This window comes from Eretmochelys imbricata, chromosome 6 (genome assembly GCF_965152235.1).
Source record: "Eretmochelys imbricata isolate rEreImb1 chromosome 6, rEreImb1.hap1, whole genome shotgun sequence".
In the NCBI taxonomy this organism is placed as follows: Eukaryota; Metazoa; Chordata; order Testudines; family Cheloniidae; genus Eretmochelys; species Eretmochelys imbricata.
Genome location: NC_135577.1, coordinates 115304074 through 115329616, shown reverse-complemented (window position 1 = coordinate 115329616; position 25543 = coordinate 115304074). Strand labels below are relative to the sequence as shown.

General features: G+C 41.5%; 1 protein-coding gene across 1 annotated transcript in view; it reads right to left on the bottom strand.

Moving 5' to 3' along the window:
• The window catches only part of ADSS1 (adenylosuccinate synthase 1), a 39890-nt gene extending 31057 nt beyond the window's left edge, over window positions 1–8833 (bottom strand). The window contains exon 1 of the mRNA XM_077819468.1: window positions 8561–8833. Coding sequence (XP_077675594.1) covers window positions 8561–8743 — 183 coding nt within the window. The 5' untranslated portion in view covers window positions 8744–8833. The remainder of the gene's footprint in view (window positions 1–8560) is intronic.
• Window positions 8834–25543: the final 16710 nt, after the last annotated feature.

Sequence of the window (25543 nt, the reverse complement as noted above, 5' to 3'; positions counted from 1 at the left end):
TTATGCCTCCTTTGGTCCAAGCACAAACTACCCAACACATGGCATGGAAAAACCTTAGAATTCTGTCCATAGGCATGTCCCTGCATGCCTTGCTGAGTCACAAGGTGTATCTGCCTTCTCTCAATGGGTCAGTTGTACAGCTGATGGTCCTTAATGGGCCATCAAACAGGCTAGGCAGTGCTGATGCCAAATTGTCTGGGGTGTCACCCAGAAGCATAGCACAAGTTTGAAATCAGACAGTATAGAGCCAATACCTATAACTCTAAATACAAAAATGATACCCGCATATAGATAGCATAATCATAACCAGCAAATCATAACCTTTTCATAGACACCTTACTGGACCTTCTTTGTACAAGATTTGGTGCCACTATATGATCTTGGTTGCAACAATGATCTATACGGTCACAGTTTATATTAATAACATCACAAGGTGATTTATCTACAATTTTCCTATATATTCAGAGAACAACTAATAATAGATAGCACTTGCCCTGATGGTAGATTTTTGTAAGCCATAGATTTTTGCAAACTTTTCCCCAATGCTTATGGAACTGGGCTAACTCTTACAGCAGCCACCTCCACTAAACTGGTGTTCCATCTCTACTTCCCATTCCTAAAAGAATTTTGACATGAGCTGCCAGGTTGTATTTTTCAGGAATCCTTTAAGAGTCCTTCCTTCCAGACATCTGGAAGCTAGAAGTGTCATTGATCTCACAAGTCCACTGTTTGGCATGGATGGGAGGGTGTAACAGGGCGTGCATGCCCCGCACTGGGTCTGCGGGGGTTAATTCCTCTCTTTGGGCTGTGGAGGCCATGCCCCCTCAGCTCTGCTGGGCATGCTCTGACTGGAGGCCAGGTATAAAGGGAGCAGCCCAGCTCATTTGAGGCTGACTGCAGGTGAGGAAGGAGGTTTGCTGCAGACTCCTGCTGAAGGACTGCTGACAGTCCATGATGCAGAGGCCAGCCGGATGGCAGTTACCCACTAACTCCAGAAGCCACAGAAGGAGGAGAGACTGGGGAAACCATGAGACTACAAGCCACAGAGAAGCGGCTAGGAAGTAACCCAGGGAGGCTTTGTGAGGAGGTGTTTGGAGATCTGGATGTATTTTGGCTGGATCCCTGCTGAGCTGGTGGTGGGCAACACTGCCACTGACAGGGCCCTGGGTTGGGACCTGATGGGGTGGATCCCCCTATCTTGGCTGCTGCCCACCCTGGGGTGGCAGCCCAGCCCCACCAACTCTGCTGACTTGGGCCCTGATTGTGAGGGCTGCTCTGCTTACCTGGGCTCCGCAGCCCTGATTGCGAGGGCAGGTAGACTGACTTTGGCTGTTTGGCCACATTACCCTGAGACCCAGAGGGGTTGTACAGACATGTCTGTGAGCCTATAACAACCCATACCCCATCCCAAAAGGGGACAGGGCATGCATGACCTTGACAGAGGGGAAAAGCAGCCTCTAATAGAGGAGTTTCAGAGTAACAGCTGTGTTCGTCTGTATTCGCAAAAAGAAAAGGAGTACTTGTGGCACATTAGAGACTAACCAATTTATTTGAGTATAAGCTTTCGTGAGCTGCATCTGATGAAGTGAGCTCACAAAAGCTTTTGCTCAAATAAATTGGTTAGTCTCTAAGGTGCCACAAGTACTCCTTTTCTTTTTTTAATAGAGGAGTGAATCTTTAATCTTATTACCTTATTGGTCTAGTCACTATTGTTGAATCAATGTTATACTTCTTTCAGACTGAAATTACGGAGGTGCATAAATGCTGTATAGCAATACTTTGCTACTCTAATCAGTCTGTTCCACAAAATCTGTTACATTTACTGACTGTTAAAAGAGGACCACATGAAGGATTTATCAGCAATGTAGCCTTTCTTATAATGAAAACTCATTTTCCCTCTCCATGAAACATGTTGATGGAATTGTTTTGTCAACATTTTTTTTTCCTACAGGTTATAAAAAACAAAGTTCATAAACATTTCAGTGGATCTGGCCAAATTGTTTGCTGAAATTTGAAAACATCAGAGAAGTTTGAGGTTTTTGGCAACTGAAAATCAAATAACCATTTTTAGTTTTTCAAAATAAAACCTAAAATCAGAAAATGACTATTCTGAGGAAATTTGTTTTGACAAAATAAAAAATATTAATCTTTTTTGATCGGAAAAGTGTCAAATGATTTTTGACAGCTCTAATTGCATGATATGCATCACAGCTGGAATTTACGAACATTTTCAGTGTGAAAACATTTACTACAAGAAAGATTCTCACAAACTGCTTCCCAAGATAGTGCAAAGCACACCGTCTCCCGTTTGAGATCATACAACATCCCTTTGGCAACTATGTATAAAAAGGAAAATTTTAGAGAAGTCTCTCTCATGTATAGTTAGCTTCTTTTAATTAAATTTAGCTCCTGAAAACAAGGAAGAGAGCCAGCATCATGTGATTATTCAGCTCACTGCATACCACAAAGATTCTCCATGAACAGCAGTTTGGTAACCACAGCATTATAGAACTTCTGTCATTCTTAACATGATTGCAGAGCAGTGGTTCTCAACCAGGGGTACATGTACCCCTGGGGGTACACAGAAGTCTTCCAGAGGGTACTCAACTCATTTAGCTATTTGCCTAGTTTTACAACAGCTAAGTCATTATAAACTAAAATTTCATACAGACAATGACTGTTCATACTGTTCTATATACTGAAATGTAACTACAATATTTAGATTTGAATTTTTTTATAATTATATGGTAAAATAAGAAAGTAAGCAATTTTTCAGTAATATTGTGCTGTGACACTTTTGTATTATGTCTGATTTTGTAATCCAGTAGTTTAAGTGAGCTGAAACTTGGGGGTATGCAAGACAAATAATATTCTTGAAAGGGGTACAGTAGTCTGGAAAGGTTGAGAGCCACTGCTGCAGAGTGTCCAAACTATTTAAAGTGTTTTTACACTAGAAATCTACCCTTAGGTGCTGCATCTTGCAATGTGGTGAAGGCTAAAAATCAATGAACTTTCACATTTATGCCTGATACCCTATTAGTCAAAAGCCTGAGGTGCCCCCAAGAACGCACCAGCACATTAAAGATTTTTTTTTACTAAAGATTATATATTTTCAGCTAAACCCTTAATTTATTCCACTCTGTGTAAGTTACTGCAGGGAGCCAAGATTAATGCACAGTATTTTATATTGTGGGTGTTACCGTTCTTAGACAGAAGAAGCCAACATTAGCCCACTTTTCCACAGGCTGCAAAGAGCTACAAAGGGCTCTCACGAAACTGGGTGACTGGGCAACAAAATGGCAGATGAAATTCAGTGTTTATAAATGCAAAGTAATGCACACCGGAAAACATAATCCCAACTATACATATAAAATCATGGGGTCTGAATTAGCTGTTACCACTGAAGAAAGAGATCTTGTAGTCCTTGTGGATAGTTCTCTGAAAACATCCACTCAATGTGCAGTGGCAGTCAAAAAAGCAAACAGAATGCTGGGAATCATTAAGAAAAGGATAGATAAGACAGACAATATCATATTGCTGCTATATAAATTCATGGTACGCCCACATCTTGAATACTGTGTGCAGATGTGGTTGCCCCATCTCAAAAAAGATATACTGGAATTGGAAAAGGTTCAGAAAAGGACAGCAAAAATGATTAGGGGTATGGAACGGCTGCCAGCTGAGGAGAGATTAATCAGACGGGGACCTTTCAGCTTGCAAAAGAGACTACTAAGGGGGGATATGATGGAGGTCTATAAAATCATGACTGGAGTGGAGAAAGTAAATAAGGAAGTGTTATTTACTCCTTCGCATAACACAAGAACTAGGGGCCACCAAATGAAATTAATAGGCAGCAGGTTTAAAAAAAAAAAAGATTTTTTTCACACAATGCACCGTCAACCTGTGGAACTTGCCAGAAAATGAAAGAACTAGATAAATTCATGAAGGATAGGTCCATCAATTACTATTAGCCAGGATGGGTAAGATGGCGTCCCACGCCTCTGTTCGCCAAAAGCTGGGAATGGGCGACAGGGGATGGATCACTTGATTACCTGTTTGTTCATTCCCTCTGGGGCACCTGGCATTGGCCACTGTTGGAAGACAGGATACTGGGCTAGATGACCTTTGGTCTGACCCAGTATGGCCATTCTGATGTTATTTCTGAATTTTGCTTTGAGTTAAATTTGTGGGGCCAAATTTTCTGTTGCCCACCTCTAATACATAAATCCAGGTTTCTGAATGTGTATGTAATCCCACTTGTATGCTTACACAAAGCTAATTGTAGTTAGGGTCATTAAACTTATTTGTACATAAAATGCATTTTTGTGCTTGCTTCTGTGGATTTGCATATACAATAAGATTTGCTCATATATCTGGCAGGCATTTTAATTAAGGGAGATTGAAAACATGCCCCCTAGAATGGTCCATGATTATAGCTAGGTAACAATCTTTCATATTTATAGAAGCACAAAAGTAATTGCTGAACTAGAAGAGACTCACAAGGATTTATTTTGCTGTATTCTGCAAACTACAGGGATTAAATCGTGGCCCTATTAACTTCAATGGAAGTTTGCTACTAACTTCAATTGGATCAGGATTTCATCCTAAAATTTCATTTTTTTTTTTTTAAAGCTAAAGTTTTGAGCTCTGCTTGTTGTAAAACTGAGATAAATTACAGGGCAGATATCTTAAGTATGCATTTAAAAAAAAAAACAAAACTCACCTGAAACAATGTGATCAAAAAAGTTTGGGAATCAGCCATTCCTTCGAAATTTAATATTGCAAACACAGCCAGAATTGCAGAATCCAGCTGGCCAATGCACAATCAGATTTTTCTGCCCGGGTGACTGTAGATTTCCCATGTGGATATGGAGAAGCAAGACAGAATAGGGAAGAAGAACCTGGATGTTCTCCAGCTGACCTCCACAGTTCCTGACTACCCCTGCTTTCCACTTTTAATTTAGTCCTTGTGACTTCTGCTTTATTTCCCCGGCTGAGATCTATGAGAATCTGACTGTCACAGATTTGCATTAATAAATCCACATACTAAAAATTCCAGTTGGAATCCACATTAATTTTTTTTAATTGTTATTTTAAAGGGATCCTGAGAAACAAATTTGGCCCCAAATTTAAATTCTATTAAAAAGAAAGGAAAATACTTTACAAACCTTAGACCAGAAAACATGTTCCCACGACATAAAGATTTGATTCCAGCAGAAACAACTGTTTTAAAAGAAATAAACATTCCTCTACAGTCAGGAGAGTAGGCAGTTTTTTTTCATTGGGAGGGGGTTAAAGTTTTACAACAATAATATACAACAAGTTGTTGTATATCACTTTAATGAGCATTTTGTACCATAACTTATCTCAGTTTATTAAAAATAAACAAATTTAATGAACTTCTGTTCCAAATTCAGTATTTCCTTTATTTACTAATGCAATCCTGAACAATCCAAGTCCCAATTGTCTATGCCCAGAGCCTGAAAACCAAACATTGCCATATTGAGAACTTGGGCTCTGACTCTGCAAACACTTAAACATGTGTATAATTTTACTGCCATAAGCAATTCCATCTGAATTCTCATGAGTGAAGTTACACACATGCTTATGTGTTTACAAAACTGTCTCCTTGAATGTGAAACTGACTATAAACACAAGTGAAAAAGACTTCTTTGATTTTCATTGCCAATGAGGAGACAAAAAGTAAAGAAACAAGATAGTCAAAATTAAACAAAAAGAAAAGGAGTACTTGTGGCACCTTAGAGACTAACCAATTTATTTGAGCATGAGCTTTCGTGAGCTACAGCTCAAGTACTTGTGGCACCTTAGAGACTAACCAATTTATTTGAGCATGAGCTTTCGTGAGCTACAGCTCACTTATGAAGTGAGCTGTAGCTCACGAAAGCTCATGCTCAAATAAATTGGTTAGTCTCTAAGGTGCCACAAGTACTCCTTTTCTTTTTGCGAATACAGACTAACATGGCTGTTACTCTGAAACCTGTCAAAATTAAACAGGATTTTTAAACTTCTTTCCATTTTAATAATCTATAGTGTTAATATTAACACAAGCTACAATGATTTATTCACAATATATGATTAAGTTGACAATCTTTTAAAAATGTTGTCCTCTAAATAGCAAATTTGTAATCCAGATTAGCACTTTAAATATTTTATTTGGAAAAAGACCACTTTTAAATTAAAGCACCTTAAGATGTCTACTTCTACTTTTTTGCCACTCAAATATAAAAAATTGCTATTCTAATTTTATTTTTCCCTTCAAAATGACTAAAGTCTTCCCTCAGCCACCACCCATTAAGACCCAAATCCTCCAGCCACATATATACTGTGCTTAACTTTATTACCATCTGCCGTGGTACTACTGACAGTAGTAAAATTAAGCACGCTTACAAATTTGCAGGATTAGGGCCTAAATAAAGTGTGTTTCCAGGTCCAGTTTTAAGCTTTTCAAGCCAATTCCCTGCCTCAGTCTCCTAAAGTGGTTCTAAAACCAGAGTATACACTGCTGCTTATGAAAGCTGACACAGAAAATTCTGGAGGAACCTTAAGTACAGTCATATTAATGCACATTCATTAGTCTCCATTTGTAGAGAGAACCTGCCAAGGGGATTCAAGATCAATACCAACTGAAAATACTTTACCCACATTCTTAAACTTTGACACATAAGTTAAATATTATTTACTTAACTTATTTAATTAGGAAATGTCCTTGGGGTTCTCAGTTTCAAGGATATCAGTGCTTTTCACTGCTTGTCCTTGTGCATTTTAAAACCGAAACAGTTCATATAACCTGTTAACTGAGCTGAACTTGTATGAATACAATCAGAATAAAATTTATAGAAATAATTATAACAGTTAAAAGATAAGAGAGACAAGATGGGTGAGTTAATATCTTTTATTGAGCCAACTTCTGTTGGTATGAGAGACAAGCTTTCCATCTATACAGAGCTCTTCCTCAGATAAGCATTGTAACTATATTTGCATAAGCACTTTCATGATTCATGCTTTGACTATCTTTTTTTTGAGTAATTAAGATTATGTATATTGTATACAATATGTCCACATTCTTTAGCTTATACTAAACAAGTCTCTGTGTGTTGAGCCTCTATGAACTATACTCTATTTAGTATTCAGACCAAATCAGAAATAAATCTAAGCAAAGCAGTGTAATAAGTTCCATGACCACACAAAAATACTTCAAGTGCCTACTTCCTTTCTCTATTTTCACTATACATATTCTATTTCAAAATATTTTTAAAAGAAGTTTCAAGCAATTCTGCAGGGAAGATCTGCCCATCCAAAACATGTGGTGGCAAAACTGAAGAAAACTAAGATTTATTAGTGACCAGTCTTTGAACTACTTAGTAATTTCTCCCTTACACAATAACAAAACTGGAGTAGTATTAAATCCATTAAGTGCAAGTGGTCAACTGAGTGGAAAGGGCTGCTCAACGAAAGATCTTGGGACTTGTCACATATATTCACAGAAATGTAGGGCTCCTGCAGAACCCAGCCAGATTAATTTCCCAAAGGGGCAAGCATCCATCGATCATGAGGACGTAGTGCAAGGAGGGGAGAGGGCAGGCCACCAGGAAACACTAGCTGCTCCGACTTCTGGTCACCTTAGGCAACCTTTTCTCCAAGAGGCAATCATCTGACACCTGCTGCATGCATCGCGTCCCCAGCCAGCCGACGGGCCGCTATCAGACGGCAGCAGACGCCTTGCTCAGTCACGGCCCATGCCTGTCTGAACATCGGGATCTTGTGTCTCTTATCATGAACGCTCAGCTATTTATATTTATAGTTCAGGACTTTTTCCCTTTCCCAGTGACATTTCAATCTGCAACCAGAGGAGGGGGAAGGTTCCCAGCCCGGTCCTGGGGAAGAATCACACCTCCTCCTCGAGCACAGAGACAAGGGAGAGAAAGGACAACAGGGGACGAGAGAGTGGGGGACAGGAGGAGAGAGAAACAATGCGAATGTCCAGAAAAGAAAAGAGGAGAGAGAGAGAGATGGCAGAACGAGATTGCAGAGATGGCAAAGGGAGACAGAGAGAGATGGCAGAAACAGAGAGATAAAGAGAAAGATATCAGAGATAGATAGACCTATCAGAGATGGCGGAGAAAGAGAAAGGCGGAGATCGGAGATAGACAAAGAGAAATATCAGAGATAAAGGGAGATCAGAAATAGACAAATAAAGAGAAAGATACCAGAGATCAGATAGATAGATTAGATTAAAGAAACTGGAGCTAGAAAGAGAAAAGGGGGAACCCGAAAGAGAGACAAAAGGGAGAAAGAGAAAAGGGATCCGGGGAAAGTGGAGGAGAGAAGATGCCAGAGGGGTTAAAAGACAGAACAAGGGCCCGAGAAAAGCGAGACGAAGAGAAACGGCAAATCGGAGCGAAGAGAATCATCATAATTAATAAAGGCACCAGGGTAAACACGCCAGGAGCCAAGCAAGACGCCACAGCGCACATGAGAGCCGCGGAGCCTGCCCCCCTGCGAGCCCCTACGGCCCCCGCCGCCGCCCCCCTGCACCCACCTGGCACCTGCAGACGATATCCGCCTCGGTGGCCAGCAGGTCAACCACCTTCCCTTTGCCTTCGTCCCCCCACTGCGCCCCCAGCACCACGGTCACTCTGCTGCCTCCCGGCTCGCCGCGCGCCCGCTTGAGCCCCGCGCTGGGGTGCGCGGCGCGGCCGTTGGACGCCCGGCTGGTGGCCATGGGGCCTGCCTGGCTCGCTCAGCGCCGCCCGGCCCGGAGCCCGGCTGTGTGCGCGCTACCTCGCCGCGTCCGCCGCCCCTTTAGCCGGGCCCCGAGCCCGCCCCGCGCGCTGACGCGCGAGCTGCCTGCCCAGGGCCCGGCCAGCCCGGAGCGCGGGACGGGCGGGGGCGGGGGCGGGGGCGGGCAGTGGGGGGCAGGCGGACTCAGAGGCCGGCCCCAGCCGGAGACGACACACACTCGGGGGGGACTGTGACTGGATACACTACACTGACACACACATACTCCCTCTCCAGCCTGAGGCACCAGGGGTTGCGTCATTGGATGGACACAAACACACACTCCAGTCACAGGCACCAGGGGTTGTGTCACTGGACACACGCACACACACACACTCCAGCCTGAGGCACCAGGGATTGTGTCACTGGAAACACACACTCTAGCCTGAGGCACCGGGGTTGTGTCACTGGACGGACATACACTCCAGCCTGAGGCACTAGAGTTGTGTCACTAGACACACACACACACACTCCAGCCTGAGGCACCAGTGATTGTGTCACTGGAAACACACACTCTAGCCTGAGGCACCGGGGTTGTGTCACTGGACGGACATACACTCCAGCCTGAGGCACTGGAGTTGTGTCACTAGACACACACACACACACACACTCCAGCCTGAGGCACCAGTGATTGTGTCACTGGAAACACACACTCCAGCCTGAGGCACCGGGGTTGTGTCACTGGACGGACATACACTCCAGCCTGAGGCACCAGGGATTGTGTCACTGGAAACACACACTCCAGTCTGAGGCACCGGGGTTGTGTCACTGGACGGACATACACTCCAGCCTGAGGCACTGGAGTTGTGTCACTAGACACACACACACACACACACTCCAGCCTGAGGCACATGGGGCTGTGTCACTGGGGACAGGGGCATTATTTCAGGCAAATTCTGTCTGTATGAGGAGGGAGCAAGGGTGTGTCAGCATATATAAGGTTATACGTGATTATATTATATCCTGAAAAGGCTGGAGTGGTTGTGGAGCAAAAAGTGGAGCATGTGGACCTATTAAAAGTTGTGGGGGGGGAATAAATGTCAGAAGGGCAACTGCCACCTTTTCCCCATAGCAAGTGATGACCCTGACTGGGGACAGACAGACACTCCAGCCTGTGGTAGATGGCGCCATAGGTGCTGGAACTAGAGTTGTGGGGGGTTTGTTGCACCCACCTGGTTTGAAGTGGTTTCCATGATATACAAGGTTTACAGTTTGGTTCAATGGCGCTCAACACCACTGCTATACAAATTGTTCCAGCACCCCTGGACGGGGCTGTGTCACTGGAGGTGTCACACATGCACATTAATACCTGAGACCTAAGGAACTGTGTCAGTGTATGTGTGTGTCGGTGGGGAGGGAATGGACACAACGGCTTTTGGCTTGAGACACATGGGGCTGTGTCACTGAGGGAAAGGTGGATGGAAGATCACAGAACGTGTTCCAGCCTCATGCACATGATTCTCCATCATTGTGTGGATGTGTGTGATGCTTTGTACCTTGGGGGAACACCCAGCACCCCATGGTCATCTTTATAAAATGATTGTGTGGTATCCAATGCAAAGTTTATCATGTTGGGTGTCTTCGGAAGGCTCACGATGCACTGAGCATTGTTGTTATAGTGATGTTATCGTAATTGTTACAGTAATGTTATAGGTTATAATTTCGTGTATATAGTTATGAAGCTGAAAATGTATCCTCATGGCTTAAAATAAGCCCAGGAAAAAACTCTCCAAGAGCAGAGAGGCAGTTCATACCTCATTAAGGGCAGGTATGAAACAAACCCAGCCTAGCCTCACAGGAACAAAGGACACTGGCAGCAGCAAAAGGATCTGTTCGAGTGAGTCATCCCCCATCCTTTGGTCAGTATGGGACTGTGATGAGGTAATGCTCACCTGACTCTGAAGCAGGGGGCAAAGCAAAGAGGGAAGAAAGGACATGATAAAAGGGAGAGATGTTTGCCATGCTTGCGCTCTCTTTTCCACCTACATCTACAGACACCATACCAAGCGACTGAAGTGCTGATCAAAGGGGAGAGCCTGGCTGAAGAACAACCAGCCAGCCTGTGGTGAGAAGCATCTAAGTTTGTAAGGACATTGAAAGAGTTAAAATCAGCTTAGAATGCCATTTGCTTTTATTTCATTTGACCAAATCTGACTTATGTTTTGACTTATAATAACTTAAAATCGATCTTTATAGTTAAACAATCTTTGTTTATTCTACCTGAAGCAGTGCGTTTGGTTTGAAGCATGTCAGAGACTCCCCTTGGGATAACAAACCTGGGGGGGAGGGATAGCTCAGTGGTTTGAGCATTGACTAAACCCGAGTTTGTGAGTTGTCAGTTCAATCCTTGAGGAGGCCATTTAGGTATCTGGGGCAAAAATTGGGGATTGGCCCTGCTTTCAGCAGGGGGTTGGACTAGATGACCTCCTGAGGTCCCTTCCAACCCTGCTATTCTATGATTCTACATATCAATTTCTTTGTTAAATTGACAAACTCATATAAGCTTGCAGCATCCAGCAGGCATAACCGGACACTGCAAGACAGAGGTTCCTAGCGTTGTGTCTGGGACCAGAGATATTGGCTAGTGTCATTCGGTAGCACAATCCAAGGAGCAGTTTACGTGCTAGAGGCTGTGCGTGAACAGCCCAGGAGTGGGGGTTCTCACAGCAGAGCAAGGTAAGGCTGGCTTCCAGAGTCAAGGATTGGAGTGAACTAGCAGATCACCGGTCCGGATAACACCAGAGGGGGAATGTCTCACTGTGTTGAATACTGAACTTTCTTGGTCACATGGACCGATATGAATTTGTAAGAGCTGAGGGATGGAGCACACAATCTTTACACTTTCTATAGAAATTACAAGATTCCTAGTATATTTAGAACTATTTAGGCTCATACACACACACACTCTTGTCTACACTGAGGTTTTTCCTCAAAGTCTTCTGCCTAATGATAATAGTTAAAGAAATTGAGATTTAAATTAATTCCCTACCTGTCAAAGCATTCAAGAAAAGAAGAAAGGGAGTGTAATAGACATGGAGCTGATATGTAATGATGTACTGAGACGTAACCATTTGATGAACATGATATGTGACTGGTCAGTGAAGGGACGGTATTGTATATTGGGGTTGCTAGACTTTCCTGTCTGAATGCTTAATAGGGGACTGTGGGAAGAATAAACAGGAAGGCAACACAATGGTTTCAGATAAGCAACCTCCCAGCAAACATTGGGGGGCAGTTACCAATCAATCAGGGCCGGCTCAAGGCACCAGCAAAGGAAGCAGGTGCCTGGGGCGGCCAATAGAAAGGGGCGGTATGTCCGGGTCTTCAGCAGCAGGTCCTTCATTCCCTCCCTTCCTCTTCAGCAGCAACTCAATCGGGGTTTGTTTTTTTTCTCTTCTTTGCCGCTTGGGGCAGAAAAAAAGCTGGAGCCGGCCCTGCAAACAATGGCAGGTTTCCAGACTCCAGGCAGAAGTGACACAGCTGTTGTATCAGGCTTGGAGGCTATAGCTCAAAAGAACACTTAAAAAGCCTTCTGAGGAAAAGGAGAGGTGATGAGTTGCCAAGGGCTGTGCAGGGTGTTGCCAGTGAACTCTGACAGGGACACACGCTGACAGAGAGGTTTCAGAGTAACAGCCGTGTTAGTCTGTATTCACAAAAAGGAAAGGAGTACTTGTGGCACCTTAGAGACTAACCAATTTATTTGAGCATAAGCTTTCGTGAGCTACAGCTCACTTCATCGGATGCATGAAGTGAGCTGTAGCTCACGAAAGCTTATGCTCAAATAAATTGGTTAGTCTCTAAGGTGCTGACAGAGAGGGGGCTCTGTAGAAGAGTCTACAGAATTAGTCCTTCTAGGGTCCCCATGCATGAGATGGTTAGATTTTTCATAAGCAGACATATATTATATATATAATATATGTATGGTATATATAGGGTGGTTCATTGTTTTCAATGTATGTTTTCTCTGAAATTCTTTTGTTGTAAATAAATGATACTTTGCTTTCAGAAGGCTGTTTGGTCACTGATTATCACTGTCGTTGCCCTGGAAGATACAGGACTGCAGGGTCTGTGTCTAGGTCAGACCTGCTGAGATAATCACAGTTAGTACCAGGGGACTGCAACCCAGAGCCAGGTCTGAGAGTGAGAGAATCATGTGATTCCACCCTGAGAGACAGGTGACCTCTAGAGGCTTGAGAGCTAAGGGGTATGCTTAGAGAGACCAGGAGGGCTCAGTTTAGTAACAGAATGACCATTTTTTCTTCATAGAAAACAAAACATACACAACAGGCAACTTTGTTTAGCATTGTACTGAGATGAACAAAGACAAGAACAAAATATGCATCAAGTACAAATAGAAAACAATACAATGTATATCTATTTTTAAATGATGCTCCATTAATAAACAGTCAAGATTTTACATTATATTTCAAAGTACTAATTATCAGACACTCAGTTTCTGTGTCTTGTTTCCTGCAGACTATTCTTTGTACTTTTTCACCACTATTACACTTTATCACTGCAAATCAATGATCAAAGAGGAAAGAAGAAGCAAACAACAAAACTACATTTCCCTTCAACTGGTTTCACTTGCAGCTTGGAATCTTCCACCATTGTAAGTAGTAGATAAGGGTGAACAATTAGTCACACTTCTCCAATTGATGCTGACCTTTTTGACATCTCCGAGTTTATTATTTAAGGACCAAACGCTGAAGTCCTTTCTTGCTGAAGACAATTGGAATTTTACCTGAGAAAGGATTGCAGAATTTGGCTCTCACTAAAAATGAACACTGCTTAAGAAACTGGTTTTGGGGTCTGCTTCTGCAGCTCTAGAAGTCAGTGGCTGGTTTGAGAGCACAAAGACGGCAGGACAGGCCCTTTTAATTCAGTGGAACTTCTGTACCATACGTTGAACTCTGTATTGCTTTTCATCAATTTAACAGAATTTTACTTTCTGCCACTAGTTTTTGTATAAAAATAAGATGAATATAAGTTAACACCAGATGTTTAAACCAACCCCTACTCCTCTTTTGTGTGTGTATATCTTTGTTGCTTACACTTGTCATTGGACAGTCCAATACGAAAGACATCTAGTATTGCCAGTATTGAAAAGATGTCATAAATATAAAGGGAAGGGTAAACACCTTTAAATCCCTCCTGGCCAGAGGAAAAATCCTTTCACCTGTAAAGGGTTAAGAAGCTAAGATAACCTCGCTGGCACCTGACCAAAATGACCAATGAGGAGACAAGATATTTTCAAAGGCGGGGGGGGGGGGAGAGGAGAAACAAAGGTCTTGTCTGTCTGTGTGATGCTTTTGCCGGGACCAGAGCAGGAATGCAGGTCAGAACTCCTGTAAAAAGTCAGTAAGCAATCTAGTTAGATATGCGTTAGATTCTGTTTTGTTTAAATGGCTGATAAAATAAGTTGTGCGGAATGGAATGTATATTCCTGTTTTTGTAACTTAAGGTTCTGCCAAGAGGGATTCTCTATGTTTTGAATCTGATTACCCTATAAGGTATTTACCATCCTGATTTTACAGAGGTGATGTTTTTTCTTTAAGTAAAATTCTTCTTTTAAGAACCTGATTGCTTTTTCATTGTTCTTAAGATCCAAGGGTTTGGGTCTGTGTTCACCTATGCAAATTGGTGAGGATTTTTATCAAGCCTTCCCCAGGAAAGGGGGTGTAGTGCTTGGGGAGATTTTTTGGGGGGGAAAGAAGTTTCCAAGTGGGCACTTTCCCTGTTCTTTGTGTAACACTTTGGTGGTGGCAGCTTTTAATCTAAGCTGGTAAGAATAAGCTTAGAGGGTCTTTCATGCAGGTCCCCACATCTGTACCCTAGACTTCAGAGTGAGGAAGGAACCATGACACAAGACATGTAATTAAATTAGTTCATATAAAATTCTAACTAATAGGAAAGTGTATATATGCATGTTTGCATTAAAATAAGCTCATATTTCTCACTTGATTAACTAAAGCAAAACAAATATTTCAGCATCTCATACACATAATATATAGACTAGTTTCTTGAAGCAAGCTGGTGTGATGCACTTCAACAATGTAACTGTCTGATAACTTCAGGTAATGGAAGCTGAAGTAACAGAAGCTGAAGAAAAATGAAGCAGTAGAGAAATAATCTCTTGTCCATTATAAAGCATCAAAAATAATGCAGATAAAAATCTCTTATGTCTGAGATTTCAATAGTAGCCTAAAGGAGCTAGGTACCTAAATTCCTTTGAAATTCAATGGAACCTAGCTTCCTAACTCCCTTGGGCTTCTTTGAAAATCCTAACCTATATCTTTTTAGCATTGTTTAATCGAAGACTAGAGTTTAATAGTTGTAGCCACATTGCAGGTGCAGTTGGATCTGTGCTCTTACCAGTTTCAGTAGGTGAGGTTTTGGGAACAATTTCTGGCTTAGACTTGTTCCTAGTAGTTTTCCATAGCTGAAAGCCTTCCCTTATATCTGCTAATAAGGCATCAGGGACACATGCTTCTGGTCTCACATCTCCTTTTTGAACTATAAAGAAGAGATTATAATACATATCAAAATACTTTGATGCCTTGTGCTCTGAAATCCTGAGACACAGCTACAGCTAAGGGCCTGTCTGTCATCCACAGATATGTGATCCTCAATTATATGCACAGATACAGAAACCAGATATTGGCTTGAAGGAACTTGTGACAGTCATTCATGTCAGTAAATCAAAGATTAAGGTTCCAGTCCTGCAAAGATTTATGCACTTAATTAACGTTATACAATATGAATAGTCTCAATTACTCCAATAGAACTACTCACTGAGCAAAATTAAGCATGTGCTTAACTCTCTGCTGGATCAAGGCCTAAGAATCTGGTCCATACATGCTAATAGGACTTCACTTAATCCATTGCCATCCAGTTTTTCTTCCTTAAAAACGGAAATCTAGTTCATCTACTTAAAAACAAACAAACAAACGAACAAAAAACCTAAAACACCATTACCATGATTCTAAAATGTCTGAGTTGTATACATAGGATGGGAATTTTCAGGGGAGCTTAAATAAGACAAACACCCAGGTTCTAACTTTATCAGAGCTGATAGTCCCCAAGCTTACTTTAATAAAACTCAATGTGAATAGAAATTGCAGCTAAGAATGGCCACAAGTGCTGAAGTAGCTAGGCGCACAGTTTTCTGCAATAAATATTGAGGAAGAAACTTCAGTCCATATTCCCAACTCACATTTGAGTTATACCCATATAGGATGGGATTCACTCTGATGCAGTGGGTCAACACCGCTTGAGTCCTTCTTAAACCCAATTTGGAAAGCTTAAATGGTGAAGGGCCTTGTGCTGTTTCTCTGCATGGGGGGTAAATTTCACTCTTAAATATAAAATTAAGAAACTTTCCAATATATTAAATTACTTTTTGTATTTACACTAAAATGTAGATTCTAATTAGTAAGACTACATTAAATATAAGTTTACATTAAATGTACTGTTATGTGCTAATGACAACACATTGGAAATACAGTCTGTCCAATGACAATCTTGGCCCTCTTGTGGTTGGTTATCAACATTCAGATTTTTCTTTAGAAGTTTCTAAAGATCAATAACTGGAATAGATGTTAAAACAAATACGGCTAAAGAAGATTTGAGCTTTTTTGGCCACAGATTCTTACTTCGAGCTTGTTGAAAAATGCAAAATATTTGTGTGTGACCATCCAGTCAATTACATGAATCCCGTTCAGCTGTGCTAATACTCCTTTTACATTCAATCTCTGAACAATCAAGTGATCAGATTTTACTGGCACAAACCTTCATGTAATGTGAACTTAAAATATAAATGGAATTTTAAATTTACACATGCACACATTTACACTAAAAATGCATATCCCTTTAGGTGCATGCTTAACTTTAAGAATACAACTCATCCAGTTCCTATTCAGCAAAGCATGTGCTTAATTTTAAGCATTTACTGAATCAAAGCCCTAATCAGGACAGAAAAGGGGAGGAGAAGGGGAAGAGTAACATGTGCTTTGCCCAACACAGCTTAGTTTCAAATATTCCTTAATGGAGTCATATCCTAAAAAGATGCAAACGAGCATTAAAAGAAACGCAAAGAAATCAGAAGCCTCCAAACTTAAATTAGCCTCTATTTCTGCTAATGCATTGTTTACTGTGAGTTATTATTTTCAGCTCGAGCTCCATTGTGAGGGGTGTAAGAAAAGAGGTGTGAACATTTTTATCATCCTTGTGTGAAAAAAGGGCTTCAAAATTAGTATTTTTTTAAATTTCTCTCATATCTGATGGAATAAGTATGCCAAGGACTTAGAAAATTAACCAACGCTTTTTCAGTCACAAATCAGATCATCTATATAGACATACATTCTCTTTAAAAGTAGCAAATAATTCCAAAATACATTTGTGAGACTTACTGATCTTTCCATATTCTCCTTTTTGACGCTTAGCTTCCTCCTCTTCAAGCAATTTCTTTCTTTTCTCTGCTTTTGTAGCTTGTTCTTTCCTTTCTTGGTTTTCCTACATACAAACATTCAGATAGAATGTTAAATAAAACATTTAAGAGAAAAGTTAACTAGAGAAGAGCTGATGGAGATATTTGCAGTTATAAGCAAAAGCTATTCCAAACATGCTTCTTCACTTGATACCCACTGCTGTGACTCAGTCACTCAGATTCTGGGCTGTGGGATGAGTGGTAGAATGAAGGCTCTTCAGAGTAAACACCTGGTAGGCCTTGCCTATCATGTTTTGAGGCTTGCTATTCAGTAAGATCTTCACTCCCTTCTAAAAATGTATCAGTTTTGCTTACTCACTTTTACACATCACTAGCTTTTACTTCACTGAGGCCAGCCAGTCATTTTAAGTAGAGCCCAAGAGATTGGAGCGTCCTTAATTCTTTGATACAAATAATGGATTTTTGTATTAGTTTGTTCACCCATTCTCTGGACACCTGCTGGGGAGGGGGAGGGACACAAGCAGGTGAACAGCCCCACTGACTCCTAGGTACTCAGATCCAAGGTCTGGGTAGCCCATATATCTGTGTAAAGGGGCTTAGAAGAGAAGGGGAAATCACCCATGCATGGAAGTGTGAAAAGTTCAAATCACAATCTAGCCCTAATTATTCACAAGTGTAAACCACCTTTAGTGCCTTGATAAATAAATTCCTGAAGGTTTTCATTGTGTTAAACACATCTTCTAATGACAATTTATTTCGATCTTCACAGAGGTAATCCGCAAGTTCTGCCTTCTTCTTTGCAATGGTGCCAAGTTCCTCCTCCAGTTCTTTTGAAAGGTTTATATGGTCCTGAGACATATTTACAATGCAATTTATTCAAGTTAAAAGCAACATGCATCTCAATTACCCTGAAGTCTCAAGAGGAGGGGCAAAGTAGTTAACAAATCAGTGCAATAGCTTTTAGAAAATCAGACAGAACTCTAAGTACTGCTTGCTTTGGAAACACAGCAATTAATGGAAAGTTAAAACTGGTTACAGTATGCTACTTTACTTGTAATTGTTGTTTTCCTCAAAAGTATGTTACTATTGGGGAACCCTACCTACCTGCAACACATGTATTGTCACTGTCACAACATGATCACTTGGCATTCTTGGCCAGCATTACATGGCTAAGCAGAAGATTTGTGAGGAACATGACTGCCTCCTTGACCTTAATTAATATTACCCTGCTTTAAGAGTATCTCTTCATAATATGACAGACTCTGAAGGATGGTGTGATAGTGAATTATTTACTTTGGATATATGCAATACATACACAAGGGTTTAGTTTTGTTTAAGATGCACCTACTTTCTAAACATAGGAAGGGCCTGATCCTGTTATGTTAAGTTAAGCAGAGTAAGACTGGACCCATGATAATCAATGCTTATAAATGGATACAAAAGAACCTTGCTATTCTTCAGGAATGTGAACAGTTTTTCAAGCAAAAAACACAAATAACTCCTTGGCATTTCTAGAAGATGTCATGCCGCAGTGGTACATCTGTGTACTATAGAATCCTAAGCTTAATTTTAGCTTTTTTTGGGGGGGGGGGGATTAAATGGACCAGTGGTTCTCAACCATTTCCATACTGCGACTGCACATGAACTCTGAAAAAGGGTCCCATCTAGGAATTAAGGCACACCCCTTTTTCTGACCTGTTTGTGACCTCCTAGAGATATAGGACATCTTGGAAGAGGGAAGCATGAGATGGATCAGACTCATGTTACTTACTTGAATAGACTTTCCATACTGTGCTTTTAAATCATCTATTGATGACATGTTATGCTCAATTTTCAAAAGTTTCTTTAAATGGGCATCTGCCTCTGCCTTCATAACTTCAAAGTTGGTTCTGAAAATTCCACAGGAAGGTAATAAACCAAGAGGATTGCAAACAATATAATGACTAGCCTGGTTTGTTAACAGAGGAAGGATGTAAAATCCCAGTCCTGCAATAGCATCCCAGTGGGTGGACTTCTGTGCTCATGGGGAACCTCAGAAGCATATGTGGCAGCAGCATAGGGGCCCAAACATACTTTCCAGTTTCTGATTATCCCTTCATGGTAGGCAAAGCATTGTATCCTAATAATGTGAGGCAGAATTATACTGTACATCCAAATGTAAACCGCTAAAGCGGCATTAAAGCCACCCCTCCCCCCTTTCATATTTACAAATAAAAACCTGGATATCTATTTAAATCAACAGGGTTTTTGGTTTGAAAATTTGTTTTGAAAATTCTCAGGGAGTGGCGTAACCCCAGTACCATTACATTCAGAAATATATGATGAGCATGTTTATACTAATACTCATATTTGAACTTTAGGTAATGGAATATTTATACTTTTACTTTCCAACAGCATTAGCAAGCTACTTCTTCAGAATTTAAGTTAAAGCCAAAATGCTACTTATTTTCTTAAAAATACGCTCTTTGCATTTAATTTAGCAACTGCTTGACCATGAGAGTCCATCTTCAGATTTACAGTTTCTCTCAGTGACTAGCTGCAAGGAAAACAGACTCCTAGAATACCACAGAGATTTTGTGAATGCATATAGCATAAATCAGCACTAGTTATAATGTTAATTCTGATGTGGTGTTCCCTCAATGACTGTGTTCCTCTGTGGATAAATACTTAGTCATTAGGCAAAAGAAAGAAACAAAATGACTCTGTAGTCCAGTGATTATGGTCACCCCCCTAAAAGGTGGGAGATCCTGGGTCCTGTCTTTCTTTCATTATTTATCCATAGTGGAATAGCTTTAGCAGGAGAAACTGAGGGAGCCCCACCCCAGAATATCCCATAGCTCAGTGGTTAGAGCACTGCTCTTGAGAGGTGGGAACCCCCTGTTCACATCCTTTCTCCATCTCTGCCTGAGAAGGGGGAAATGGAACCTGGCTTTCCCATATCCCAGGCAAGTGCTCCAACCACTGCGCTACAAAGTTATAAGGCAGATGGCAGCGGCTCCTCATCCAGCCAGATTTTGAATCGGACCTGATCCAGCAGGATGCCTCTGAGCATGCACACTGGTCAGATCAGGCCTTGCATATGCATACTGGTCAGATCAGGCCTTATGCAGCTGAATGCCTAGCTTCCACTGGTTTGTGAAATCACTCTGAGCAATTAGGCAGTCTGCAGCAATGCACATGCTCAGAGGCAGAACTATAGGGACCTCAGGACCTCTGACTCTGGAAACAGACTCAGAGCAAGTTTAGGTGCTTACAGGCTTCAACAGGAGTTTTATGGATTTCAGTAGAGCCAAAACTGGGACTTAAGTGCCTATTTTAGGCACTTAAGTCTGGGGTTTATGAGCCTAAGTACTTTTGTAGATCCCACCCTTAAAGATTTAAAAAAAGAAAAAAAAAAAAAAAAAAAAAAGGTCATACCCTGCTGCCTTTGAAACACATTCAAGGTCACTGGGAAGCTGTAGTAGATCTGCGTGGTTTTTTTCGATTTCCTAAAATGTAAGTGAAATTTGTTTATTTTGTATAGTGCATTTCCTTACTCATGTGGGCACCGAGATGCTTAATTTTAAAAAGTGAGAACTAAGAAAGTACGGTTTACAGGTATTGTGGTAAGTTTAGCCCTGTTATTACTCCATTGACTTAAATAGTCTCATACACATTGTACACGTGGGGAGTATCAGTTTATCTGACTCTACTATGTTGAAATCTGATAATTGGTATATATAGGGTAAATGCTGCATCTTATAGTAAGTGCTACATGCTAGACCCTCCACATACCTAACAAGAAACTCTTCTTGAAACAGATTCTTGGGCAGGGCCAAAATGCACAGAAGTCAAATCAGAGGTGTGTGAGTAAAGTTTCCTTTGAATTGCTCTGACCCCAGTGTGTTCCTATAGATGCTCTCCATTTACACTGTGTCGACAAAGCAACCTGATGACTGTGCTGATTTGCGCTGGCCTATTACACCTACAAGGGGACAAAAAAATACAACCCAGGAATGGCATGGCAAAGGAAACATCCTGAAGACACCTTTCTTCTAACCACACCCCCTTTTCCTGCCTTGCCAGCACCAAAGAGAATGCGGGCCATACAAGCCTCTGTTCCAGCTCTACGCCACTTGCAGAATCACCTTTTACTGGGGTGGTGCTCGCCAGGGTTTGTGGCCAACGTACACCAGCCAGCCCGTGCGATGCAAGAACCTGACCTCTTGTCTCTCACTAATAGAGGACAGAAAATTCATTTAATTTGGCAGATTGGCCCAGCATGGGAATAGCATGAATGAAGGTGCAAAGATAGGAGGAGACAAAAGGAGCAGCTAGGAGATATTACATTAAAAAAGCTTTTATTAATGGAAATCATGCCTCCAAGAAAATTAAAAGTCTTTGGCTGGGTGAACAAGCATGTGGTCAAGGGTGATCCAGTGGATATAGTGTACTTAGACTTTCAGAAAGCCTTGACAAGGTCTCACACCAAAGGGTCTCAAGCAAATTAAGCACTAATGGGATAAGAGGGAAGGTCCTCTCATGTGTCAGTAACTGGTTAAAAGATAGGAAACAAAGGGTAGGAATAAATCATCAGTTTTCAGAAAGTAATTAGCAGGGTCCCCCCACCCCAGGGATCTGTACTGGAAGCAAAGCTGTTCAACATGCTCATAAATGAACTGGGAAAAGGGGTAAAAAAGTGGCAAAATTTCCACATGATACAAAATTACTCAAGATAGTTAAGTCCAAAGCTGACTATGGAGAGTTATCAAGGGATCTTACAAAACTGTGTGACTGGGCAATCAAATGGCAGATGAAATTCAAAGCTGATAAATGCAAAGTAATGCATAGTGGCAAACATAATCCCAACTATACATACAGAATGATGGAGTCTAAATTAGCTGTTACCACTCAAGAAAGAGATCTTGGAGTCATTGTGGTGGTTCTCTGAAAACATCCGCTCAATGTGCAGCAGCAGTCGAAAAAGCTAACAATGTTGGGAACCATTAGGAAAGGGATAGAAAATAAGAAAAGATCATAAAACCACTATATAAATCTATGACACACCCATGCCTTGAATGCTGTGGGCCGTTTTGGTCACCCCATCTCAACAACAACAACAGAGATATTGGAATTGGAAAAGGTACAGAGAAGGGCAACAAAAATGTTTAAGGGCATGGAACAGCTTCCATATGAAGAGAGTTTAAAAACCTGGGTCTGTTCGGATAAGAAAAAGGGAGACGACTAAGGGCAGTGGCAGATTAGCCATTGGGCCAATGGGGCCTGTGCCCAGGCACCCCGGCCAATTGGGGCCCCCCAGAAAAATGGGTGCACCCGCACCTGACAGCTCCACCCATCCGGCACTCCTGCCGGGGAGCAAGATTGAGACATGGGGGCTTGCCTCACTCCAGCCATCCACTGGCACTGCTGCCAGGGAGCAGGTTTGAGGGATGGGGGCTTGCCTAACTTCACCCACCCAGCGCTCCAGCCGGGGAGTGGGATCGGGGCACGGGGGCTTGCTCCATCTGCCCATCTGGCACTCCTGCAAGCCTCCACTCCCCAGCAGGAGCGCGTGAGGGGAGGGGGGGTGACTGCAAGTGGAAGGGGTGGGAAGGGGTCCCCACTTGCTCTGGCTTAGGGGCCCCACAAAACCCTAATCTGCCCCTGACTAAGGGGCAATATTTTAAGAGGTCTACAAAATCATGAATGGGTGCAGAAAGTGAAAGTGTTATTTACCCCTTCACATGAAAACCGTGGGTCACCCAATTAAATTAATAGGCAGCAGGTTTAAAACAAACAAGGAAGTACCTCATCACACAGCGTACAGTCAACCTGTAGAACTCATTGCTAGGGGATGTTGTGAAGGCCAAAAATATAAGTGGGTTCAAAAAAGAACTAGATAAGTTCATGGAGGATGGGTCCATCAATGGCTATTAGCCAATATGGTCAGGGATGCAACCCTATGTTCCGGTATGTCCCCAAGCCTCTGACTACCAGAAGCTGGCATTGGACAACAGAGGCTGGGTCACTTGATAAATTCCCCTGTTCTGTTAATTCCCTCTGAAGTATCTGGCACTGGCCACTGTCAGACAACAGCATTCTGGGCTAGATAGATAGTCTGACTCAGTATGGCCATTTATACATTAAGTCAAGAACAGGACCTCGGTATAATTTAGACGGCATTGTATATGGATCTGATCCTGTCCTCACTGATATCAATGGCAAAGCTCCCACTGTCTTCAACAGGTACAGGGGCAGATCTTAAAATGTAAATGAGGTACATTTTAAATTAGAGCACATTAACATTAGCTGAATGTACGTCTGGAAATATGTTACATGCAAGACTAACTTCCCAGTAAGAAACTGCAGCGGTACCTCCAAAATATGGTGGAGCAGAGTAATATGAGTTTGGTTTGCTTTGGTTTCAGTTAGTTTGAGCAAAGCATTAATTTTAAAACCACCAGCATCTCCAGTGTGACGCCCCTAAAAAAGATAGATAAAATAAAATAAAATCCTTGTTTCAGCTTAAAATAAATAAAGCTCCATTATTCAATTTGTTATTTTTATTTTATACATACACAGGAAACTGGATTGAAATGATATTTTACCATCTATAAAAATGTAATGATTTTAAAAAGCCTTACTTACATAGTTCAGAAAATTTCCAACTTTAAGAATCAACTGACAGAAAATGGGCAGCCGGTGACTGGTAAGAAGAGCTAAAAAATTAAAATGGATGATTTAAATAAATTCAGTGAAGACCTGGAAATTGGATTTTCCTGAAGTTTAAATAGGGCTTGCCCCAAGGTCTTTTCTCAGAGTAGGCAGGGCCAGTATTTTTATGGCTTTGGAAACATGCCAGGCATAGGATTTGTTTGTCCAGTACAAATTAGAAACAGGAATAAATAACTTGAATAAAAGTGGCCCAAGTAGGCTTGGACTGTATAGTTATGTGGAAAGTTGATCTTCCCTTTACGTTTAGAATATGTCTATGTATAAATTGATCAATAGTAGGAAGAACTGCTTGAACAATTTCTGAAGTGGATCAGGCCAAAAGGGTCATCATCAGGTGTTTTGCTGTGCATGTTCCCAATGGTTAAAAAAAAAAAAAAAAAAAAAAAGAGTACACACAAAAATAAGCCTAGATTAAAACAAAAAACAAGTGGTCTATATGTAGAATTTGGGACCTTCCCCCTCACTAGTGGAGATCTTTGGTAGGGAGTTAGTCAGCACATCTATATTTTACTCACAATCTGCTAGAAGCATTCCCCCATTCTGTGTGTTCCGTCTCACAGCTGAACTGTACAAATTGCAGTTCTGCATCAAATATTCCAGAAATGGGAAATCTGTGGCTAGTGCTCCCACAGAGCTTCCTGTTCAGATAATGAAGAGACTCATCCAGCCTAGGTTGTAGGTGTCATTTCATTTCAACTAACAGCGAGTTTTCACTTGGCTCTGAGCCCAAAGCAGTGATACAATTGCATCCCTCTTACTTTCACAGGCTCTCCTGATCATGTGTGCTTCGGGCCATAGCAAATCCAATAGACTGCTTGTCTCTTCACATAACAGCATACATTCAATTCGCAACTGGTAGCTAAAAGAGAAAGTCAATGCAAGAAATAAGCTGAAGCATGTCTAGCATGACAGCAACACGTTGCTGAAGACCAGCGCAAGTATTATCTTGTTCTCTTAATGCCACCACGTGAGATATTTCCCTCATTGGATTAGATTACAAATAAATCAAACCTTCTGAGACATTTAGACAAGTGTCCTATAAACACGCCCCATAGCACCAGAACACCCACGTAGGCAACATCATATTGCAACCTACGCAAGAAAAACACATCATTGCAATTATGGTAATAAAATAATAATACCTAGCACTTTCCATCAGTCGATCTCAAAGTGCTTTACAAATGGGGAAACTGAAGCATACGGAGGTGAAATGACTTGCCCAAGGTCACCCAGAAGGCAAGTGGCAGAGATGGGAATAGAACTCATGTTTCCCGAGACCCAGTCCACTAAACCACACTGCTTTCTGTTATATAGCTTTGGCTGGGGTTTGTACTTCTCCTCTTAAATGAGAGGCAGTATTTGCCTGCATGGAAATCCTGAATCTTTCTCAGTGATCCACAGTAATGTATACAAATGTTAGAATAGCCAAGAAAGCATTTTAAAAAGGGTTATTTTAAAGCAATAAATGCAGTTTGAGACAGATATAAATTTCCATAGCATTTTGCAGAATGTTAAAAACAGTCTTTCTGTGAATGCAGAATAGTCAAACCTTCGGATTTTTTGTAGAATACCACTACAATT